At 42.7% G+C, this 16,141-nt stretch overlaps 1 protein-coding gene across 1 annotated transcript in view; it reads left to right on the forward strand.

Moving 5' to 3' along the window:
* Nucleotides 1-16,141, forward strand: part of LOC306769586 (UPF0606 protein KIAA1549) — a 40,383-nt gene that overhangs the window by 15,742 nt on the left and 8,500 nt on the right. Inside the window, exons 3-15 of the mRNA XM_079258251.1 lie at nt 523-2,682; nt 2,790-2,878; nt 3,971-4,130; nt 4,217-4,347; nt 6,209-6,401; nt 6,569-6,628; nt 6,710-6,855; nt 9,185-9,362; nt 10,030-10,214; nt 12,323-12,484; nt 12,681-12,962; nt 13,953-14,188; nt 15,006-15,146. Of these exons, the coding sequence (XP_079114377.1) occupies nt 523-2,682; nt 2,790-2,878; nt 3,971-4,130; nt 4,217-4,347; nt 6,209-6,401; nt 6,569-6,628; nt 6,710-6,855; nt 9,185-9,362; nt 10,030-10,214; nt 12,323-12,484; nt 12,681-12,962; nt 13,953-14,188; nt 15,006-15,146 (4,123 nt within the window). The remainder of the gene's footprint in view (nt 1-522; nt 2,683-2,789; nt 2,879-3,970; nt 4,131-4,216; nt 4,348-6,208; nt 6,402-6,568; nt 6,629-6,709; nt 6,856-9,184; nt 9,363-10,029; nt 10,215-12,322; nt 12,485-12,680; nt 12,963-13,952; nt 14,189-15,005; nt 15,147-16,141) is intronic.

Consider the following 16,141-nt stretch of genomic DNA (forward strand, 5'->3'; position numbering starts at 1 on the left):
ACCCTCATGTTACGTAAGACGTAAAGATGGTTACATATCAGGGATCTTAAATTCTGGTCCTCGGGGGCCATTATCCTGCAGGGCTTAGGTGCTTGTCTGCTCCAACTGCTCCATCCAAATTACATGGATCCAACTGTACATGGAGTACTACAGTGGAGGTTGAGATCCTGGCTCTACAACTAGTGGAGGCAATTCGATCTGTGGTGTTTTGGATCTGGTCCTGAGGATGCACAAAAGGGCTGACATATGAAAAAAATCACCTATATATTATCTTTGCACATTTATCTTCATGATAATAAGAAAAAAGTGGGGACAACAAGCTAAAGCATGATAACAAATAAACTCATAAATTTGGAAGTATATTTACTGAATCTTAAAACTGATATTTAAGCTCCAAAATTATTATTGCAAGTGCACATTTATTAGTGTATTTATGCTCACAAGATTAGAGACAGCATATAAGCAAAGTAGCCTTCTCTTTGTGGTTTTCATGACTCTCTTACAATCTCTACTTTCCTGCAGATGAATCTCTGCCGGACGCTACACACCACCCCATGGGATTTCTCAAAGACATCCCAACAGGATCATCGCCATCAGCCTTACCAGACTCACGTTATGCTACCTTTGAAAGCCACGAGTCACCTGGTGCCCTGCCATCCATTTCAGAAGCAACTGATGGAACAAGGACTGCTGACATGATGCTTTTCCAGTCGGGGGTTAATGCAAATGAAAATTACAAACCCAAAACCCCAAGCCATGCCCTTGTAGAAGAGCCACATATTCTAACAACTCCACTATTAAAAACCTCAGAAACTGTTCTGGGATCTGTTCCACAATCTGAGGAATCAACTAAACACTACACTGACTGGAAGATGGCCAGGACCAGTTCAGACTACCAGAAGTCTTCCCTCCCTCCGACTTCCACAACATCCAGGCAATTGCATCCAAATACATCCATAACATCCTTAAGCCCTGCTCCATTTACAGGATCAGCACCTCATCCTGGTCTTTACTTTGAGGAGAAAGTAACTTCTAACAAGCAGCAGGATGGGACATCAGAGCACACAGTTCCAGTCACAACCATAACAACTGACAAGCCTCTTGAACCCCCAGAATGGTCTTTCTCTGACACTTTAGCTGATGAAACTTCCAGTCAAATTGATGATTCGGGTCAACTGAAACCCAGCATTGTCCCCTTGATGGACAGCAAGCCTGTATATAACATGAACCTGTTGCCCAACCCAGATGAGATTAAATCTCCTGAGTACAATGTGCCTTTCATCACACCTCACCGTACGTCACCTTTATCTGAGCCTACTGAGGTGTCTCCAGAGGACTTTTATCCCACCAACACCATGGATGTAGACTGGGGATCTGGAGACTACCTGGAGACAATATCTTACTACGATTCAGACAGAGATGAGTACTCTCTGGTCACCAAGGTGCCCTCTGACCCGTATGACCTGGAGGACTACACAGAAAGCTATGACACATCCTTTCCTTCCAGAGTGGGGATATCCCCTTCATCTTTAATCCCTGTCAATGTCTCGCCTTCTCCCAGCCTCACGACAGCATACAGCGCCATTGTTCCCCATAAATCCATTTATCCTTCCCCATTTTCTACAACGACTCCCGTTACTCTTGAGCCTACTCCCACACCCAACGCTGATCTACCTGATGAATCGTACATAGACTGGGCAGATACTTTCACAATTCAGCCCACAGATGTCCTCCTACCTGATATGAACAGCTTGGAGTATTACACCACTCAGCTGACCAAGGAGAACAACAGCTCAGAAACTGGAGCTGAACACAGCGGGAATGTTACTGTAGTGTTCATCAATTCCACAGAGACCACACCCACCACTGGCCCCACCAGTGATGCTGATCTGACGGGAGAGGGGTCTTCCAGTGATCTGTCAGGGTTTGAGCCTCCTGATGCAACCACAGTCGGAACCACAGTGGAGAGTCCTCACCTGATCAATGACTCTCAGCCTTTTCTCCATCCATCTATAGTCCCAACCCACTTCATTGATCTCTCCTCTTCCACATGGGGTGGTCATGTATCCACCACAGATTTGTCTGCATATACACACACTGTAGGTATGGATACTCCCCTGACAGAGGCTTTGGAGCCCAGCGCTACACCGTCGCTGCCAGAAGATCTGGCATCTTCTTCCTCTCTGACAGATGTTCAATGGTTTGTGACAGAATCTTTTTCAGAAAGTACCGTGCACACCTCTGCTGTCTTACCTGCAACCATAACCTTCACACCTGCTCCCACTCAACCTGCTGCCAACAACACTGCTGGCACAACAGAGCTAACGTCCCAAGATGCAACTGAACAAGCTCTCAATATGACTTCATTTCCGACTGATTCCTCAACACACAACATCACCTCTGCCCCCCCAGTGATGTTGGGTGATCAGGGCGTGACTGAAGATGGAGCTGGCTTCCTAACCACAATGACCTCAATCCCAACAAACAGTGAAGCTAATACAGTCTCTGCAGTTGCAACTGACATACCTACTACTCATCAAGCCACTACTGGAACTAATGCCACCACTGAAACCTCAACTAGAGTCAACATCATCACCACAACCAGTAACAAGACCACAACTACAACAACCCAACGGCAATATCTCTGCAAGCATGACAGTCCTGCTTATTTAACACAGATTGGTGAGTTTGATGTTTTGCTTTGTTTCACCTAAATGTGTGTAACTTAAGTAACATTGAATATAGATAAACAAAAGACTAAAACATCCGATTTCTGCTTTCTGTGCAAGCTTTTCCCTCTGGGGCCACTGTTGGATATGCTAAATCTCAAATTAGAGACATACTGAAAGCGGAATTCAACAAATCAGTGGAAGTGCAGGTAAATGCTCATGGTTTATTTTATTTTAAGACAATAACATGCAACTTAAAGAAAAATATTGACATCATTGGATATAGTAATAATACATATTTTATATGGTATGCATGCAAGTATCCATCTGCATGCATCTCGCGCAACAGAGAAGGATTTTGGGTGCGCAACCAATACAGACAGACTTCCAGAAACCTACCTTTGCATATTCCCCAGAAATGATGCTATAGTTTAAATGTAGATTGGTAGTAAGTTAGTTTGTGGTTAGTTAGACCAGCAATGACCAGTTTTGTGACCGAGAATATGCGATAAGCTAAATGAGCAACAATATCACCAACACAATCAGGAACAAACCAACACCTCCCCCCTCCTCTTGCTGTGGCCTCTCAGCAAGAAGGTCACTTGTTCAATCCAGTGGCCTTTCTGTGTGGAGTTTGCATGTCCTCCCCGCGTATGTATGGGTTCCCTCCGGCCTGGTTTGGGTACTTCAGTTTCCTCCCACCGTCCAAAGACATGCATGTTAGGTTAATTTAGGTTACTCTATATTGCCCCTAGGAGTGAGCGTGAGTGGTTGTTTGTCTCTGTGTGGCCCTGCGATGGACTGGCAAGCTGTCCAGGGTGTACCCTGCCTTTCCCCCAAAGACTGCTGGGATAGGCTCCAGCTTCCACGCAACCCTTCATCTGACCTTTCATCGAACTTAGTGGCTCGGATAATGAATGAATGAATAAACAGAAATCTTTTTCTTTCTTTTTTTTGTCCTGAAACGTAGTTTATAGTGTTTCAGAAAGCAGTCAGTTACAGAACAAAACAGTAAATCAGAGAGGTAAAACAAACTTTATTGGTTGCTGCACATTTTTCCTCCAAAGCACAGATAAATTTGTCTCTGATGCCACACAGCATAGCTGTTGTTGCTGCTGTATGCGTGACAAGCGTTTCAACTGATTGCTGTGTTTCTAGTCCAAACACATGCAAACTGATTGTGTGTCTATGTCTGCGTATAAAAGTTACCTTCAGAAACAGCAGCCACTTATTTAACACACATCAGATACGCCATTTTGAGACATGAACTCTACAGAATATCTGTTTTTTATCTTTTGAAGGTAGTAGACCCTCCACCAAAGTTTATGTTCCGAGTGGTGTCGGGTCCAGTTGTGTACACGGCCATATCTGTGATCAATGCTCTACGACGGTCCGGACGCCATTTCTTGTCCGTGTCTCCCAGCTGGAAGGTACCAGACCGTAAATATCAAGTACACACAGGTAAACCAGCTGCTCAATAGCAATAAACTGGAAGCATTTATAAAAGCTGCTTAAGTTGGTCTCTAACTCCCCCTTCCTTTGTGCAGTGCTGCAGTTTGTTCCTGCTCACATAGACGTGCGGTATTGCAACTTCAGTGATGGCACTGCCAAAGGTTTGACCGAGGCCTTTGCAGAAGTGCGGCGGCGCTCAAAGGAATCAACCAACTTCACGGTCCATGTGAGTGAGCTACATCAGAGGAGGAAAGCCCGGGTAGTCGTGTATTTGCATTCCAGCTGAGATGTTTTTATTGGGATGCTTTCACTGTGGCTTTCCATCTCTAAGCTTAATTACCCAGTGACAATGATCTAAAACCTCTTGACCGCCAACTGCTCCATCAGAGCTGACTGCCTTCAGTGGAAAGCAGCTATCTGTGCAAGCAAGCTGAACACTAGTTGCTCATTTTTGGTCTGAGAAGACAGGTTGCCTCAACCATGTCACTGCTGGATCTCTGGAACTGCTGCAGCAAAGCTGAGTAGGACTGTTATACTGCTCTGCCGTTTTATTTTATAACAAATCTTTCTAGTTTAACAGACTAAGCTCCCTGCTCAATCTATTTATCCCTTTTAAGCCTTTTGTTAGCTCTCTTGTATAATTCTAAAGAGCTTGCCGCCCTAGTTGATAAATATTAAAATAGACAGAGTGTATTGTGCATATTATAAAGAAATATTCTGCTTTAAGAAGTTTGCAAAGTTACAGAGAAATCTTCATCAAAAGTAGTTATTCCTGCAGCGCTATGAGGTTAGAGCAGGACTGGATCAGCTGAATGGGTGAAAGAACAGTTAGGTCAGGAAACCACCGGCAAAACAGCTCCACACACCAACACTGCCAGGGTCTGCCAGACACATGTCATGTTCTGATTGGTTATGGTGTTGTTAGTTAACTGTTAGTTGTGCTGCTGACCAGTAAACTGAATGACGTAAAGAAAACCAGTAAAAAAAAAAGAAGGGGGTTGAAGCTCACAGATCTTTTCAGCAAATGTCTAAAATGACTCCAACTCTACTCTAATATGGGAACTAATTTATAATATGTCTCGCAGCAGCAATAAGTGAAAGACCTCTGGGATATTTTTGGGGCATTCTGAAAGAACAGAACCAAAGACAGAGACCACAGATACTGATGTGGAATTTACCAGCGATGCACCAACGTCACATTTTTTTAAACCAAGTAAAAGTACAAGTACTTACATTTGTGTACTTTCCAATACTGAGTGTCGATATGAGTACTAATCAATCCTGTTACGAGTGTGGACCAGAATGCCAGTAACAACAACTTAGTGGTTCATTGTGTGGTATCTCAGTGGGTCATCTGACAGCCATACAGGGTTTCTCAATCCAGTCCCATCAGAGCTGCAATCCAGCAGGTTTTCAGTGTTTCCTGCTCCAACACACCTGACTCAGATTAACAAGTCATTGTGCAGAACATGAAAGGCTGTTGCGGCTGTATGCGTGAGCCCTGAGGAGGACACAGGTACTCTCTGAGGAGCGGTTGGGTCCTGTGTAAAATATGTGCCAAAGTACAACCGTGCAAGTAAGGCGTGACTAATAACTTAGTAGTTAATGTGATAAAAGATGTAGATGTAAATTCCATAGATTAGCACATTAATTGTAACATCATTAGTTTTTCCACATTGGTTTCAGGGTCTGCAGAGTTGGTAAACTTTTATGAATACCGAGTACAAGTACATACTATAAGCCTGATAACCAATACTTGTATTAGGTATCGGTGCATCCTTAGAAAGTATAAATTCCTTCACGAGTTGTACTTTCTGAGTATTAAAAGTACTTTTTGACTTTTCTGCATGTCTGTAGATGGCTCCACATGTTGCCAGATTCAGATTAAAGGCGCAACACATTGCAGCATACTGGCTGCTGATCTCATCTGAGACCACATGGTGCCTCGTTGGAAGCGTTTTCCAGCGTTTTCCAGCATTTTCCAGCATTTTCTTTCCTTCTTTTCTTTTGTTTCTGAGGTATAACTGTTCAAAAGCCAACTGCAAAATCATCTTTTTTCCTGTGGAATTACTTGGAACTTGTTTCAGATTGTGAATATCACCATGGCTGCTCCTCAAAGCGAAGACCAGCGGCTTGCGAGGAACCCAGTGGACATCACTTTCACAGTTAGTGGTTCAAGGGGTTATCTGTTGGGGTCAGAGGTCAGCAACACATTGATGAAACTCACAGTGGTGGAATTCACCTTTCACATGGGATTTCCTGTACTACAGATAGCTGAGCGTGAGTACAACAGCGTTGTATGTTTAAGCTGTTTCCGTTGTCCAAATCTCATCATTATGTCTGGAATATCTGGTGGTTTTGATTATATTCTGTGTCTGATCACAAATAATGATATAATAGGTGAAATATGATTGTGTTTAATTATAACTTGGTCTTTTTTCCAACAGCTTTCCATTATCCAGAGCTGAACACCAGCCATTTGCTGCGCTCCTCCTGGGTTAGAACAGGTATGATTTCAGTCATGTAGAGCTGTACAGAAAATATAAAACAGTTTGTGGTATTTGTATAATTTGTTTCTGTGTTCACAGTGCTTCTGGGTGTGACGGAACAGAAAGTGGGTGAAAGGACCTTTCCAGCTACCATAGAGCGTCGGGTGGCAATGTTACTGGGGGAGGCAATGGGAGTAGTGAGGCGTGTTAAAAGAGCCACCACTGTCGGCAACAACAGTGTTCAGGTAATGTTTTTATGGCTTTTTTTAATGCTCCTGTCAGGTAGACAGCTGTTTACTGTTGTTATTTCTCATCAGAAGCAGTTTCTCATGTTGTTAATAAGATTTTTTTTTTCAGAACGAGGAAATGCCAGCATGTTGTAGTTCTTGCTCGATATCAGAAGTTTGTTTATAAATCACTTTATAAAAAAAAACAGCATCCATCCTTCCATGCTGACTACAGAGGGTTCATTATGACTGTTGCCGTGTTTGTAACCAGTGAACGCCTTCTTGCTTTACTAATCAAGCACTGGCTTTTGTGGGTCCTCTCTGCACCTGCTCATTTCATCTCTAAGGGGACAGGATATAGCTCTGTTTCCATGGCAACAGCATCCCATTCACCCTAGGAACAAGCCACTCAAAGACTGCCACCTAAAGGGGTTCATATTCCCCTTCTTCCTTGTTTTTATTTGTTATTTTTTGTTATTTCAAGAGGGTATTTTTACTGGATGGTGCCTGTGAGCCACAGAGCAGATCAGTTTTTTATTTGGTGTTCCTCTGTTTGTGTCTTGCACTTTGGATGATTAAGAGATGTTTCTGAAAGTAACAAAATGAGCATAAATGGTGTCAGGTGAGAGATTTAGAAATGTGAGGACCAGAGAAAGCAACGTATTTGGATGACAGAGATTTGAGCTGATCTTTTGAAGTCTGAGTGTGTGAGATGGATTTAAAAGAAAGGCGCAGTCAGAGTGATAAATATGAACCTTAGGTGAGCTACAGCCTCACTCCATCCGACCTTTCTGCCTCCCACATTGTCTCCATAAAACCCACAGACTGATTGTTTAGAAAACAAGTATTGAATTAGTTCTGAACCTTTACTGCCAAGATGAAATGTCTCATTTTAGTCCTTTGCAACATTTTTACATTTTAAAATGTTTTCTCTTGTTTTCACTGCTGCTTATAATTTATATGCAGATACATTATCATCTATTTAAGCTCTTTGTTGCCTTGGTAGCACACTGAGGAGGCCTGGTTTGGATACTTGTTAGAGACGGCAGGTTAGAGGCGACTCGGAATGACCACGGTTCATCTCAGACAGACGACCCGGACTGTCATAACGGAATAAGTGTAGTGTTGTCACCTATGAGAATACCTAATGAGCCTGCCTTGACGGATATAAGAGGAAGCTAAAGGGGGTGGGGGGTGTAGTAACACACACACACACACATCCACAGTGCACTCTTTCCACTCTAATAACCATGCATGGACTAGATTTGACCCTGAATGAGGGTGCACACCCAGCCGTTTTTTCTGTCAGTCCAGACATGACCTGCACTTTAGTCTTTCCAGTAACACAGACAGCAGACTGCAATGTGCCTCAGGATACCCAGTGGGAGTCTGGTCGCATACACACACACACACACACATGCATACATATGTGTACCCATGTAGCAGTCAACGTGGAGAATATTTAAACCATGACTAATTTAATCAGAAAAAAATAAATGTTTGCTTGAATGCAGCAACAACAACAAAACAAAAGGTTTATTTACCTGCAGACGTCAAGTGGATTTAAATGTTTGATTGGAACCAAATAATTTATAAGATTTTTAATTTAAATGTAATATTTTTTGTGCTATTCATGTTTAAATTAGAGTTAAATTTTAGGGGGGAAAAAAAGGATCAAAGTTACAGTTTTCCACAGAAAATGAGGCACTGTGTTAGAAAGTCATTTTTAGTGCTGACATTGTGACGCTTTGCTCATTAAAACTTTCATCAGACATTCGAGTCCTAATTTAGAAAGTGATCCACGACTCCGACGCTCATTCCTGGAAGCACTTTTTCTCCAGCTGTCTGAGCTTCTCCTGGTATCCACAAATGTTTTACATCCGAGGCCTCTTCAGCGTATCAGACAGGAACTGAATTAACATGGACGTGGGAATGACGTGAGGATTACAGATTCTGGATCTGTGTGTGAAACTTGACCAATCAAAGTGTTTGCTGCCACATGCAGAGTAAAGAACCAGCTTTCCCTGTACAATAAAACTCTTTACTTTGTCGTCCACATTGAATGCCATAAATATTTAAAGTATAAGAAATAAATTAATTAAAAAAACAGAAAGAAAAAGATTAAACTTAAAATATAAAGTATAAGTAAAGTGATCTATGTACATACATGTGCAGCATAAACTGTTGTGCAACATTCAGCAGTGAACACAGATTAATAGGCTCTGCTTGTGTTTATTACTGTACATATAAGTTCATCTTATTTCATCTTTACTGTCAGAGAGTAACTCTTATTCCTCCATGAGCTCCCACGCTTCACAGCCTGATGCTTCCTTGTCTCTTGTCCCAGGTTGTAAGTGTGAGCCGGCTGGTGGATGCAGACCACCCCTTGGAAGTAGTGTATTTTGTGGAGGGTCCCGGTGGTGAGAGGATGCCTGCAGTCCAAACAGCCAACCTGCTCAACAGCCTGGACGTTCAAAGGGCCGCCATTGTCCTGGGATATCGTGTGCAGGGCATTTTGGCTCAGCGTGAGTATCTCATTTGGCTACGTGACGTTCAGAGGCAGCTGAGCAACATGTTGACTGCACCACCATATTTTAAACCAAATGAAATCTCCTGTGGGAAACCTTTCATATGGAGTGTCTTTGTTCCTCTTCTCTGTTGGGAGCTGCTGAAATGTTTTAGCAGTGTTTGTTTTAGTGTAAACAGTCAAAGAAGATAGTAATTAACCTGTTTGGGGTAAATGATCTCAATCCATTTTTCTTGTAGTTGCATTGACTTTAGTATCTGGTTCATCGGATTTTGCTTTACTTCTAAGTGGAAATAAAAAAAGCATTCCAGCTCGCTGTGTGCAGCATGTGTTTATCTGTATGTTTGTATTAGCATTCGAGCTAATCATATCCTTCTCCACACACTGAACCAAAGCCTGACTTCCTCATTAAGACTCTAAACAAGGAATGAAGGCCTAATGAGAGCCCCTCAGGGGAGTTATGTTTCTGTACTTTGTACCCACTGTACTTTCCCAGGGGATGAAATTAGTTTTAATTATAACAAATGAAAGTCTACATTGCGAGTTAAATCAGTAAGACAGTACTTAAGCCTTGTATTTTTTAGGTGCTTGTGAATGTGCCATTTTTGTATTTGAAGACTGAATTAAAGCTAAAAGCTCTTGACGCTCCTTCAATCTTTTTAAAGCTGTAGAGAAAGTGGCATCCCCCCCCTCTGACAACGAAAACACCAACATGTGGATTATAATTGGGGTGGTGATTCCCCTCCTCGTGGTCATCATCATCATTTCCATCCTGTACTGGAAGCTGTGTCGGACGGACAAGCTGGAGTTCCAACCGGACGCCATGACCGCCATCCAGCAGAGGCAGAAGGTATTCATGCTTTACAGTCTGAGCCACAATTTACTGCAAAAGCACCTCAGAATAATTTCACTTCTAGTGAACTCACAAAAGATGCTTTTTAACATCAGCCACGAAGAAACACAAGCGATTCCGGTAATATTAAAAATTTAAACTTTTCGTTATGATTGTTACTGCCTGCAACTCATGAGTTTTATTTATCTATAACTTCAGGTACATTTCTGCTTAAACAAATATTAAAAACACAAGAATATTAAGAAACTGATAAGATAAAATAAAAAAAATACCTTGAATGATCCTTCAGTAATTAAAAATACCAACAATAAAAACCCAAAAAAATTACACACTACAAAAATATGTAAACTAGTTTCTCATCATCATAAAGAACAAACCAGCTGAGACTGTAGTCTGTAGAGAGAAGTTCACTTCAGCTAGAAAGAAATATATGAGCACTTTAAATTTAAATGACCTCCTGATTAATCAGGTGAATCTGTCATCATCATGAGGTGCCGCTCTGCAGACTCGGATTTTTATCATTTCCTCTCATAGATGGGAAACATAAAAGTTTAATGACTCCAAGGGAGACTCTTTAAGTTACGCACGTCGGGTTAAAACTCATGATGTTGCTGGAAAATCAGACGAGTCTTTGCTGCTTTTTATTCTGTTCAGATCTTCCTGATGTTTTCCTTCGTGTCGCTACTAAAACGCCGGTAACCCTGCAGTTTCCAGTTTGCCTCCTCTCGCTCTTCAGAATGCAGAAGTATTTTCTACCTTCATGCTTTCAGTTAAATGGAAAGAATTCAGTTTCTCTAATAAGGCTGCATTTTTGCATTTCTGCTGCCTCTGATTCTCCACACAGCTTAAATAAATAGAATTTTCTTACGTTTTTAAGCTGAAGGTTTTTGCAGGAATACAACTGCAGGACCTTTGTGAGTGTCAGGAATCAGGGTGCATGGGGGATAGTGAGGATTGTGGGGGAGGGAGTTCAGCGATTCAGCTTCTGTAGCTACATCCCTTTTGCATCAGATGAAATTGGTACAGACGGGGTCAAAACGCCTTGAGATTTTTGTCCATGAAGGTTTTTGCTGTGTTGTGGGTCAAATTTTCCTGCTCCTGCAGAGGACAGCTGTGCTTGGCCTGCAGAAATATCCACGTTCAAAGCAAAGTCAAAGAAATGCAGGTAGTTCGGTTTAAAAACCGCAGATTTTACTGTCGGGACTTTAATGTTTGAAAGTAGAAGTTTATTAAAATATTGCTGATTGTTTTGGACATGTTGTTTCCATTCAATGTGATTTTATAACCTGGTTATTTTACAACCAACCTTTATTGTAAAGTTTTATGTCTTTGTGTTATGGTGTGAAGCTTGAGGTCCAGGTTCATCATATGTGGCCTCAGTTGGGATCGTTACATGTAGGAGGAGCTATCATGTACGAAAAATGTGCAGAATGATGTATCTGATAGTTTCTAGTGAGAGCTGAAGAGCTTCTTATTCTCTCGTCTGAGAGGAGACATTTTTTATTTCCAGTTTTAGTTTGTCAGAAAAGGTGAATGGAGAGGAAAACTCCAAAAAACTCTCATGGAAAAAGACTTGGATGTTTATCGGAGAGCATAGAAACAGCCTCACGGATCACATTCCAGCTGGAATGGATTTAAAAATGACAATAAACAAATAAAGTCACATGACTGATCGCCATCTTCCTGCATGTGAGATAATGTTTCAGTCATTTCTCTAACAAGCTTTCTCCATCTGCCTCCTGAGGATCCCAGTGCATGCTTGGTTGTAACTTCTTCCCAGGGGGTCAGAGTTTGTTTTCACTTAGCTCAGCTGCTTGCTGTGCTGCGCTGGTCCAGCAGTGATGAATGGAAACGGTCTGGTTAGAGTACGACTGCGACGCTCCTTCTCTTCACGCTGCAGTCACAACCGTCTCAACGCTTCACCACAACTAAATTACATTTGTGTTTGCTGAAATGCAGAGTTGGAAAGGTTGATCCTTCTGCATTTTTTAATGAATTAAGCTTAGATGTGAACGAGCTGCGTGACACGGAACAACATGCAGCCGTAACCGGCCTGTCCTCTCCGCTCAACAGGCCTATCATTAACACCGCTCCTCTTCTCTCAGTCCGCTGCATCATTCGGTGAATCCAGAACTCCTCTTCGCCAACCACTTCCTCAAACTGAAGGAGATATTGAGTTTAGTCAGGACGAAGAGGGGGAGTATGAGGAGGAGGAGGAGGAGGAAGAAGAAGAGGAAGGGGAGGAGATGGAGAATAAAATGGGGAAGGTACACGGCGTTGTCTGGCAGTGTGTGTAGAAAATGTAGTCAAGCATAGATTCTGTGTTTAAAGTAGATTATTTGTAGTTTTTCTGGTAAATATAAAGAAAAAAAAATCAGATTTTATTGAGAAGAAGCTGCAGTGCGATTAAAATCCTACATCTTCACTAGAACATTTCATCCTATCATCACTGCTTCTGCTTAGAAACCAGTAGCTCTTCCCAAGAGCAAGCACAGTGTGAGCGAGGAGGAGGAGGAGGAGGAGGAGGAAGAAGAAGAAGAAGAGGAAGAGGAGGAATGGGAGTATGAAGACGAGGAAGAGGAAGAGGAGGATGATGAGGATAAAATGAGGAAACTTAAAGTGAAAGAAACTACATCATACAAGCAAAGCCTGCAAGAGAGCAAAGCTGTGCTAAAGACACCAGGGGGGATGAAGACTGGGGAGAAGATGAAGGTTTTGTCTAAAGGGAGGAGAGCCAAGGAGGAGGTACATGCTGTCGTAGACGTGGAGACTAGTGTGTGTTTGTGTAAACAGACGTTGAGGTCCTGCCTTGCAGGTCTCACCGTGGACTGTGGTGTGTTTCTAGTCTACATAGACGCTGTCAGTGTGCTCTGCAGTCGCAGATGCTGTGCATACGTCCGCATGTTGCAAAGTGCTTCTCTGTGAGTGACTCCCAAATTTACCGTCAGTCCAGGCTCAGTAGCAGTTAGTGAGAATAATGTGTGACAGATTAGCTGTGTCTTAGTTAGAATGAGACTGGGTTTACGCTTTCCAGCTTTTTCAGTGTTCTCCCCCCTCACAGACCGGCCCCGTCCCATGAGGAGCAAAAAAAAAACCTGTATGAACTTACTGGCTCTCAGGATTAGCACTATCACACTGGATTAGCAGTTTCATACCAACAAGCCTCTCTGAGCCTCAGCAAACCCAGAGAGTTAAAGGGGAGATGCCATGTCACTCCTCTCTTCTCCTGCAGCCACATCTCACTGTCACAAACACACACAGATCTTCCATCCTCTGTTTATGTCTGTGCTGTAGGAAAGTCCTGAGGGCTTTGCACAGAAATAGTCTCACTGCTTCCACCCCCACCACCACCTCAAAGTAAAGCAAGAAGCTCAGTGTTTACCCAAAGCTCTCTCTGTCTCTGCTTCCTCGTAGACGTTTTCTTTATTCGTTTATGCCCGTCTGTCTGTCTGTCTGTCTGTCTGTCTCCTGGAAACCAGACTCCAGCTATCCAACCTAAACTTCATACTTCTGTCTGATGGCTCTCCGTTCTGAGCTGGAACTTCAGTGTACCACCGTGACTAGTCTCCGTTGTCACAAGCATTTGTAGCATATATTTGTATATATTTGTAGTTTTCATCATTTACATATTATTTTTATCTCTGATACTCTCCAGCCGCCATCACGTCTGCCTCTTTCTGCTCTCTGTTTGACTTTTTCCTTCTTTGTCTTCTTTCTGTGCTGCTGCTCTGCTAGTTACAGGCTCCCAGTGTAAAAGGCTTTGACTTTGCCAAGCTTCATCTTGGCCAGCAGAGTAAAGATGATGTCATGGTAATCCAGGAGCACGTCCCACCGGGGCCTGGCTCTGCCGCCCTCCCCGTGTCCGTTAAAGACGGCCTCAGTCCATCTGAAAATGGTGAAATCCTCACACCAAAATCCAAAACCTCCGCCTCCTCTACGAAGGCATCACGCAGCGGCCGGAGGCGCGAAAGGTAAGTGTAACTAGTGGAAGAGAGAGGAGGGGGACGTCTGTATGAGAAATAGGGATTTCATATAGATGTTAGGGACCTTCAAGGTTAAAATGCAGCAGGTTTTTCTGCAGAAATTCACATTACGCAACATGAAGCAGATCATAAATAAAATAAAAAAATCTTCATGATACTGGGATAAGTGACATATTAAGGCTAGAAGAGACGGTTGGCTTGATGGATGCTGCGCTTTAAGAGCTGTGTCACTTCACTGACATCCGTTTTAGTGCTTTTTTTAATATTTTAATATATGTAAAGCACTTTGAACTGCATCTTGTATGAAAGGTGCTATATAAATAAACTTTGATTTGATTTTTACCCAGTTTTTCACAGTGAAGAGCAGTTAAATTTTTCTTTTTAATGGGGCCTGTTTAAAGCCATTTAGGTTGAGTCTTGCCCTATTACGGGCAGTCAACCAATGAGCAAGATCTGTATCACTTACAATATGATAAACATATTAATATCCTTACTTTCACTGTTTTATTTTTACCATCCATCATTATTATTTTTACCTACACTAGTCTCTTCAGTCCCCAGTTCTCAAAAAGGTTTTTTTCTTAACATGACTGTTATCCAAGACAAATAAAACATTTGTTCACAGAAATCTTTTAGATGAACAAGAAATCAGCCACATTATCGTTTGTCAGAAACCTCCTCCCTGCCTTCACCACTTTGGAAGAGCACTGTTTTTGATTATGCATGATGGCTCATCGTGCTAGGCCATCCATGGGCTTCTATTATTCATGAAAGTGTGTGTGTGTGTGTGTGTTTTTCTGCGTAGGATCTCCCCGTCAGACGGTGACTCGGTGGTGAGTGATCATTCTAGTGAACGGGAATCAACCGAGGAAAACCTAAGAGCGCAGGCCACGCCCAGCGACAGCAAGCAGACCCGTAAGGTCCCCATCAATGTTTTAAATGGCAAGTGGCCTTGGCAACACCCAACATCGCTCCTCCACACACAGAAAGCCGAGGGGGAGGGAGGGGTGGTGAGGAAACTGAAGGGATAAACAAAAAGCAGATAAAACTGGCAGCGTTTGATTGACAAGAAGGTCCCATTCAGGGCCGGACAACAGCAGAGGCATCAGAGAAACAACAGCCCAAGATGTCACATAAATAACAACAGTGACAATTAGGTACATCAAACACTGCAGTGGGAACTGCGCCTGTGAGCAGAGAAGTCCAGAAAGGGAGTTTAGGAGGAAGTGAAAAACAAAAAAATAGCAGAAGGTAGTTTTTCTGGCAGCTGGTGGATGGATGCGAGCTCGCAGTGCCACTCAGTCTGTGTGTTGCTGCCAGACAGTCACTCAGGCTACAGGCTGACTCACACACTCAGGAATGAGATCTGCTTTCTTATTAGTAAAACTGGGCCTCAAACTGGATGTGCTCTCCTTCAAATATAGAATTATGTGACATCTTTCATGCAGTTTGCTCATCAGGATAAGCCTCCTTTCCTTTAGAAAGACCTGAAATGTTTTGCTGTGTGTTGAGCGTGTCCTTTCTCTTTGCCTCTGCACAGTCTTCTTGGCCAGGACTCAGGACGCTGTTGCACAGAAACAACTTTTATTCTGTTCTTGCTTGATCTCTTTCCCCTTTTTAAGACTCTCTTTCTTTTCCATTGCGGTTTGCAGGCAAGAATAGAATAGGTAAGCGTTTGTCCGCTGCGTGTCTGTCCACATAGATCTCAGGCTTGACCTCCAGCAGCTGTGTCTCTGTGTTGTCTTTTTGTTTCTATGGTAGTTTTGATCCTGGCTTGCCCTCACTATCCATCACTGTCAGTGTGGAAACAATAAACCCCATGAACATTAGTCTGACGTGAAGTTTTAAACAGAAATCTACGTTCATTCATGCAACCACCAGAAACACTCCCCCCTCACCGTCTCCAGTGTTGCAGAAGTAGAACATAAATTCAGTCTACAT

This window comes from Telmatherina bonti (genome assembly GCF_933228915.1).
Source record: "Telmatherina bonti genome assembly, chromosome: 2".
Lineage (NCBI taxonomy): Eukaryota > Metazoa > Chordata > Actinopteri > Atheriniformes > Telmatherinidae > Telmatherina > Telmatherina bonti.